At 38.8% G+C, this 8923-nt stretch overlaps 1 protein-coding gene across 3 annotated transcripts in view; it reads left to right on the top strand.

Annotated features, from left to right (window-relative positions):
* The first annotated feature begins 3452 nt into the window (after positions 1-3452).
* dusp8a (dual specificity phosphatase 8a) overlaps positions 3453-8923 on the top strand; it is a 52316-nt gene continuing 46845 nt past the window's right edge. The window contains exon 1 of one of the 3 annotated variants that reach the window (XM_074677919.1): positions 3453-3819. Coding sequence is in view for 1 of the 3 variants with exons in the window: in XM_074677917.1 (XP_074534018.1) it covers positions 8399-8643 (245 nt within the window). In the remaining 2 variants the exon portion in view is untranslated. Of the gene's footprint in view, positions 3820-3922; positions 4079-8383; positions 8644-8923 lie in introns of those variants that run through there. The other 2 variants (XM_074677918.1, XM_074677917.1) reach the window with 2 other exon arrangements.

Raw genomic sequence — 8923 nt, 5'->3', positions numbered from 1 at the left:
AGGCAATCACAAATTTAAGACTGTTAAAGTCACATTGTTGCTACAAGGCAAAAAGAAGCCACCGAGGTCTCTGTTTTTCTCTGCTGCTTGACCCTTAAAAGCCTGGCCCATCAAAACAATAAGCAGGTAATTCTATTAATTGGGAACTGAGATGTTTATTAACCTGTTTAACAAAATCCACAAAAAATATTGCAAGATCATTTTATTTATGTTATAAATTTTGTATTGCATTTGATTATTTGGGCGGTTTTAGCGAGTTTTATGGTAAAGTTTTTGGTAAATATGCTTTTGACACAAAAAAAATACTTATTTGAAATAAATAAATATATAAATGATGAAACTAATGAATCTCTCTGAAACCTTTGTAGCTCCCTCTATGTTGCCCCTCTACCTTGGTCTATCTCACCATTTATTTATTTATTCATTTATTTATTAATTTTGCACCTTGACATAAAATGAATGAATGCATTTTTTCTAATGTAAGATAGGACTCTAAAAACCAAGCCCCTAAAACTGCCTCTGCAAGGGTACCCTAAACTGCCGTATAAATGAAGACATTCATATGTCTCATGTTTACAGCCACAAATTTATTTGAATACTTAAGAAACTTCTCTCATACTTTCAGTTTTATAACTCTGAACACAAAGAGAATCTACTTCATTCAGAGCAGCTGAGGAGGTTTTGACCTTTTTATTCAACTGAACATATGTCTTGTCAGAGTTACTTTGTGTATAAAACTTTTACAACATTCAGAACAACTGAAATATTTTTCTTTGTTGTTCACAAAAATGTGTCTGCCCAAATCTATTAGAAGGGTAAATCATTGAGGGAGTCTTTTTTCCCTCAGAGAAACTTCACGATTGGTTTTACCAGACTGAGGACAACTGTGTGACTTTACAGTCTCTTAATTGACAGTATTTTAATTGAAAATGCATTCTGTTTGTAGAATTTGGATTATTGCATTATCTCTACTTTCTGGTCCTCGACAAGTCCAATTCTTCAGTTTGCTGTGTATAATTAAATGTATGGTAGCACTGACTCACAATGGAGATATTTGTCATGTTTTATTAGTTTTTGAAACAGCTATTGGACTTATTCTTTGAATAATGATATCTCTCTCTCTTCCCACCTACCAAACTGTTTCTCAATAATAAGCAGCGTCCCCCATACTTTCAGATTTGTATGCATCTCCTCAACAGTACATGGCAAGGTCATATATAATGTGTAGGTATAAAATACATCAAATTTCATCTAGAAGAAAAACAAGACTTGAGAATAAAATGACAATGAACTCAACAATGTTTTCTTATTTAAAAAAAACAAAAACAAAACAGAAATCAAATAACAATATATGAGTGATTCTATAATTAGGTGTACATTTCAGGTATACAAAAAAGTGAAAAAATATGTGCTTTTTTGTTTCATATTCTATTTGATTGCAAATGGTATACCTGGAATGTACTTAATTCATTAGTTGGCAAGCTTAAGCGCTAATGAATTCTGAAATATTTAGGCAATAAAAAAAAAACATTTAGAGCATAATTTTGTCAACCGTGTTATGGACAAAAGTTGTGACTATTTTGTCAACAGAAATCCATATTACACCGAATTTAGAGATGTTCAACATTTCTATGTAAGACTGTGCTCCCTAGAAATGTCCCTCATCACTTATATCACAGGTAAGCCAAAGTTTAAAAGAATTATGGCACAAAAATCACGTTTCACAGTTGACAACACATGCACATGCGCAGCAGTACCAGAGCTGTGTTGAGGAACCCCATTCTCGTTGGAGTGTCATGAATGAAACTAGTTCATCCAGTTTTCTTTAATCCATGTTCAACAGAGAAGAATGAACCAATGAACATAATCACTGTTAATTTTTTAAGGTGAACATAGCTCTAGTTAACTGAACAAACACATGCCCTAGTTCACTTTTTTGATTAAAGACTAACCCTGACCCCTAAGGCACCAAGGGACATGGTAAATAAAGGCATTAGCTAAAGATTTCTCAGGTCCTTGCCGTATCACAATTACTAGGACAACAAAGGAAAACAAAACCAGACACTAAATGAGGAAGAGAAGCACGGGTTAAAGATTATAAAATTTCCTGAACAGAGCCGCTATTATCTCTGAACTACACAGGATCACAGTATTTTTTGTTTGTTTGTTTTTTTAGCAGGAAAGGAATAATACAAAAAACAATATGGCAAAATTATAAAAATAGGCGGAGCACATGGAGCACACAACATTCATCAAGCCCAAAGAAATGCTTAAAATGGTTTTATAAGCAATACACATCAAAAGACAGTAACTTCAATCTAACAAATTGTTTTAAAAAAAAAAAAACTTTCTGGTGAGTTTGTGTTTTATACTGAAAAATATTGTGGGATACTAGATCCCCCCTTCCTTTGGAACAAGGAATTTTCATCTCAAAGAAATGACTTTCTCGTTGAGAAAAAGTGAGACCTACAGCTTTACTGCAGGAAATAGAAAACTAATCTCTAAGGACTAAATCTGGACAAAAATCTATTTTTTTTATCACATTATAGCTTGATTTTTATTTTGCTGATTAGCACACACCATGTATAGTAGTCAGTGCAAACAGAAAGCAAACGTAACTTCTCAATATTATCAAAGGTGATGAGTGGTGCAGGAATATAAACAGAAATGATTTTCTTACTGTGACATTATAAATCCTGTCTGGAGTTGAGTTACAAAAAGAAAAAAGTTTATGAAGCTTTAACTTGATCGACAACTTGTCATGGTGAGATAGCAGCATGATGCTAATGGGTTACAAAATCAGCACTGATCAGACACAAAATCAGTCTTCAAAATCATTTGGATTTCTATGTTTTATGGCGGGAAATGATAAAATACAATAATGAAACATTGTAGACACTTCAGAGGAACTGTCAAAGCAAAAAAATTTAAGGCTGAGATAGCTGACTTAAGTCAGTCTTGAGAGTGTACTGTAGTCAAAGACTTTTTTTGATCATACTTGAGCTTAAGGATATTTTATACAATGCAGCGTTTTTTAGGGAAAAAATAGTGTTGTCACATGAAGTGCAGGGACAAATTAGTACCTTAATTTTGAGCATTATTGTAGAAACAGATATTTATTAATGAATTTCAAACAAGTTATGTTATCTGACATAAATCCAAAACAGGTATTGAGTGCTGAGGTTAGAAAAGTAAGATTTCTTTTGAAAGATCTTTTGTCCTTTAAAGTGTGAACTCGGTCTACACCCATCTTTATTCGCACATATTACCTTTAAGTGGCTACGGTAGCCCTGTGGCTGTATCATTCACAAGTGCGTCTCCTTTAAAAAAAACGGACTGTCCCTTTAATCCGAGGATCAGACCGCCAACGTCATCTAGTCCCTGAGCCGTCTATGCTGATTGGCTAAAGGTGACGTCAACCCCCTCTTTTTTCCTCTTCTCCCTGCTGAACCATGACCTCATCGCTTTAGTTCAAGACAGTGCTGAAGTGCACCTTCTGTAACTAACCCCCTCCCCTACCCACACACACTTAACACACTACCACTTTTAGCTTTAACCTAGCCTAGCAAAGCTAATCTAACCCTCCACGAGCCAACAACATATCCCGGCCAGATAAACGGCTGAAGGAGCGGGTTTGCAGCCTATCACCGCGCTTTCATGTATCGCTGGTTCCTGGCGCTGTCACCCTCTGTCAGCTGTCCTGTCCCCCGACACACAGACAGGTAAACACCAGGCAGCCCCATGAAGACACTGCCACCGTCCTCACACACATGGAGGACAGACAGTTGAAAAGCACACAGGAGCCGCGTGGAGCCAGGGGTGAGTATGATGTACCTGACTTAATCGAGATACCGTGTTATCAAGTGCGTTGCTACACAGAGCTAGCCTACGTTAGCAGCGGTGGCTCGTTATCTGCGCTCGTGCCTCCCCTCTGCTGCGGCGAGTCTGTCAGCGCGCGCTCCCCCCTCCTCTTTAGGTGCGCGCCCGTCTTATAATGGAAATTAAACCAGTCTATTCAGAAACTATCGGCTCTGCAATTTCGAAAAACACCTGATCTCTCACCGGCCAACTATTTGGGGTAGGTAGAACAGGTCTCTATCTCTGTTTTCAGCCGTTTGGCTCGGTGCTGCATTTCATTATTACAGTCTGTGGGATCAATGGAGTGGTTCATTTTCGCATGCGGACATATCCACGCGTCATAACAACACGGGCAGGTTTCCTGCTTCAACGACACTAAGTAGACCTCTTCATTAAACACGATTTAGTGCTAATTATGCAACGTTTTAAAACGCAATGGCCGCTGTCTGCATTGTTTCCTTGTCTTATTTCCAATGTAGGTCGGGTTATTATGGTGCGCTACGACAGCGCTCCCTCCATCATTGTTATTAACGTTATCAAACACGCCACAATGTCCCATTTGTTTCTTTGTGTGCCCTTTCTGCTTTATATCATTGATGAAGCTCTTTAATATGTTTTTCTGCATGCTTATTTGTACAGCATTTATCGAACACACGGTGGATTTTTTTGAGGTATTCATTTTTTGATTCGGTATCAATGACGTGATTATTGTTGTGGTGATGTCCGGGGTAGCCCCACATTGTTATTCGACCCCGCAAATTGCAGCAGCCAACTGGGAGGGTATTGATTAAAGGGCACCCGTAGGCTTTATACTTGGTTAAGTTGTTTACAGTATAATGATGCCCCTGCTCCACCAGGCGCAAGGAGAAATTGATTTTTCCAATTCACATGTTCACTGTACCAGCACTGCTGGATGCTGTTTCTACATTTAAGGCCCAGGCCTTCCTCTTCATCATCCTTCTTTGAGATAAACACATTTTTATTTTTATTTTTTTGCTTCAGGCTTTTGCTATTAAACCATACTGCAGAAGCACAGTCAGGACATGGTAGTTTACAGATTATTGGGAAAATGGTTAAGTTTTTGTTGACACAGTAGAAATGAAGGGGTTGATTGATATAGAATTAATGTGAAATAGCGCACTCATCTTATTTGAACAAACTTACTTTCTGTGGGTTTGGCTTACATTTTTATACTACTGAGAAAAAGAGACAAAAACAAGTAGCCGTCAGCCCGTTGTGTCAAAGAAAACAACCAGTCTAACAAAACAGTCAGAAAAAAAAGGTTACACATTAAAAAGGATTCTAAATATTCGTATCCAGCTAGTTAGGTTAAACTTTATTTTTTCCCCCTGTGTTAGATACTTCACCATAAACTGATGGCCCTGCTGTAACACGTGTTGATGGTGTTGAACTGAGTCACCTAATGTGGTGGCACGTATGACACAAAAACTCCTAACGGACAGCATGTAAACACACACACACACACGGATGCAAACTTTGAGTGTGTAAGAGCGCCTGTGGCTAGGAGCAAAGGCCGTGAGATGCCCTGATGATGTCATTGTTTGTGGTCTAAACAAACAAGTCATGCCTGATTTTGTAGGCGCAGAGCGGCTCTCTATCAGCACAGTCAAGGCTCTGGCCACAGGTGACGTTATGCAGGGAGTTAATGAATAACCTGGATGGTATTACATCAGCGCTGGTTGCCCTCCAGTTGCTCTCTTTGTTTGCCTCTCCCCCTAATGTCTGATATGACATTTTAGAGCCGGCCCATCATGCTTAGTTTATGCTTTTGTATGAGCGTGTCTGCATGAATTACTCTTTTTACGGAGATCAGCTTACTTCCTCAACTTTTTTCATTCACCTGTTAGAAAAGAATCCTCGTTTTATTATCAGTCTTTGTTATCAGCTGAACAGAGTGACAGTAAAGTCTGTGGATGATTTGCAGAACTAGAGAGAAAATGCCTGGGATTTCCTCTTTGCTGTGTAGTTGAAAAACATGGATGGGTAGGTGAGAAAAATGTACAACTGCTGATATAACCAGTTGGGAAAAAAGTTAAAGAGGTCTCAGTCTGCTCCCTACCTTCTTCATTTTACTACAATAAAAAATGAAATCTCTCATCAGACTGTGCCAGCCATCAAACCACCAATAACTGATCTTTAACAGCATAAAAAATGACTTTCACTGATTACAAAAACAAATTTTTAAAAAGATCATGCTTTTTGCCTTTTAATGACGTTTTGTTTCAGTACTTTATCCCCCTGTCACTAACACCCTGCCACCACAGGTAAAAACTGTTGTCACCCTGTAGCAAACACTCTGACAGTTAATTTGACATCAAAATGATCATAGGTGAAGTGTGTAAGGGTCAGGAGTGTGTGAAATAGAGCTGAAACAATTCCTTGAATAATTCGAGGTACTCGATTACAAAAAATGATCGAGGATTTTTTTCCGGCTCGAGGAATCGTTTAATTTTTAAAAAAGAACAAAGAGTGGCATTTCGAATAGAGCTGACGCCATATTAAGAGAGTTTTCAGACCCCTCAAGCCACCTCTTTTTCATAATAGCGACTAGCAACAAATCTAGCTTCTTTTCTGGAGTTTGGAGACTGATATGAAAGCATGTATTGATCTGCATCAGCTGCTTGTATCTCTTATCTCATCAGATTGCATGGAACTTGGAATTTATCACCCAAAGTCACTTGATTTTACACTTGCTTGAAACAAATTTTCGTTTGAAAAATAACTGCTCTTTAACTTAACAAAAATGTGTTTTATCCGATTACTCGATTAATCGATGGAATTTTAAGTAGAATACTCAAATAGTAAAATATTCGATAGCTGCAGCCCTAGTGTGAAACATGTTCATTTTTTTTCTGAGGGCCCAATAGTCATGTATTATTTTCCTTTCTTATGTGAAACTCAAAGGATTTTTTTTTTCCATTCAAAGAGAAAAGTATTTGCATTCCCTGACTTCTTACTTGTGAGGATGTGTTGCTTTCATATTTTTGAAAAAATATCAAAAACAGTCCACTAACAACAAAAATATTTGGCAGTAAATTTTCCTAATAGAATTCAAGATATAAAATGATCTTTTTTAATCAAATCATTTAAAATGCAGATTAGAGGGGACAGCTTTACAGTTATTCTTGATTCTTTTGTTGTACACATAGTCTCTATAAATGCTGATGCTTATGATGATGCACAAAACATCACAAAATCTTAAAAGTCTGTGCACGTCTTAAGGTCTGTTGGTACCTTAAATAGGGCTAGGATGATATGCTATTCTCGCAATTTGGTTCTATTACGATTTTAAGGGTTCTGATTTGATTTACATTGTGATTCTTCCATATTTATGATTTTTGAGATTTTTAGTTAGCGTTTTTAACACCAGACCAAGTAAAAAAGTTAAATGAGAATGATAATGTCTACAGACTATATCAGAAGCCATATTTTCCCATAAAATGCACATCATGTGAGTCATAGAGAAACATTTCACCCTTGGTTGTAACCTTTTTCCAGTCCAGTTTATAAATAAAGACTGAAATGAAGAATTTAAAAAAAAATCGACAAAGAACTTCGATTTTGATATTTTCAGTCAAAAAATCTCAATATATTGATTTTTCGATTTTTTCGTCCCACCCCTAGTAAGTTTTGTACTGCAACATTTAGCTGATGCTTCTTGTTTGCTAACATCCTTTGCCTGTGTTCGTAGAAATGTGGTCAGGAGATCCAAGGAGTAGAATCCAAGGTGTGCTACATTAGCTGTCTTGGAAAAGAGTAGACTTAATCAACACAGAGCTTTGTACACATTTAGGAAAATGTTTTTATTGACTACCTTAATGTGAGAGTCTTATCTTTGGATATTTAAAGGACTAGTTCAACAATGAAGTTACCTAGCTTAATTTGGGAGAATCTATTCATGTATGACAGTCTGAGTATTTGTACTGTAGCACCGTCAGGCTTAGCTCCCACAACTCTCGTATCCTGATCCAGCGTCAGCACCAGTAGCATCCCATCACCATCACCCTCCCTGTGCCCCCTGCTCACCCCAGCCGGGCTGTTTCTATGGCAACAGTAGAATCTGCTCCAGGCCTGTACACACTGCCTCTGTCTCCTCGCTTTCTCTCCTCTCGGCTTGTTTTGCTCTGTTCAGCCACAGCCTCACAGCCTCACAGCGAGCTCCTGGCTGCTACCTATTTTAGTCTGAGGTGCTTGTTTGTTTTCCTTCCCTATTGTCCCCTGCTGGATGCAAGATGGAGGAGGAAAGTTAATTTTGCATTAAGGGTCGGGGCTGTGGTTACAATGCTGAGCTCTGCATTCAAGCAGAGTTTCAAGCTCCCTCTCTGCACCAATCATCATGTTATTTTCTGCCACATTCTGGTGTTGACTTCCTCTTTTCTTTGTGTGTATTATGTGTCCTATAATCTCATCTCTTTCACCCACACACACAGGGTCCTCTGACAGTGGGCTTACCATAGATGAATGTCTGACAGCACAGAAAGATGCAGAGCACCAAGTCTCCCTCTCACTACTGCCACACATGCAAACCTCCCCTCCCCGTCCCCGTTCACTGCACAAGAACGAGAAAGAGAGTGATAGAGGACGAAGGAGGGATTCAGAGAGAAAAAGGGAGAGAGGCTGGGCGGGTGAGAGCGGTCGCCATTGGACATCAGCATCAGATGTTGTGCTCAGCAGCAGGGAAACAAGAAAATACAGAGGAAGAAGATTCAAACCCCTGGATGCTGTGTTGTTAGCTGCTTGGCTAAAGGGCTCATGCCAAATAAGGTATGGTCGAACAGGTGATGGGCAGGTCGTAATGTGGCAGGGGGGCTGTTTGTGGGATGGGGGCGCTGGCATAGCTGTGCTGAGTGTTTCTGCATGAGAGCTGCAGGGGTGCACATCATGGGAAAAGTGGGAAATGTCAGCGTGTCAGCTGTGTTGTGTGTTGTTATGTCCCTGCAGGTCACTGAATCGTACTTTGCTGAATGCAGAAATCCACTATCAGTCATCAGGACGACACAGACGGGCTCATGAGAGAGTAGATTAACTGGATTAGCTTTATTTG

Source organism: Halichoeres trimaculatus, unplaced genomic scaffold (assembly GCF_033239565.1).
Source record: "Halichoeres trimaculatus isolate MK-OKI-2021-1 unplaced genomic scaffold, fHalTri1.1 fHalTri1_scaffold_10, whole genome shotgun sequence".
Classification (NCBI taxonomy): Eukaryota; Metazoa; Chordata; class Actinopteri; order Labriformes; family Labridae; genus Halichoeres; species Halichoeres trimaculatus.
This window is presented reverse-complemented; position numbering and strand designations above follow the sequence as displayed.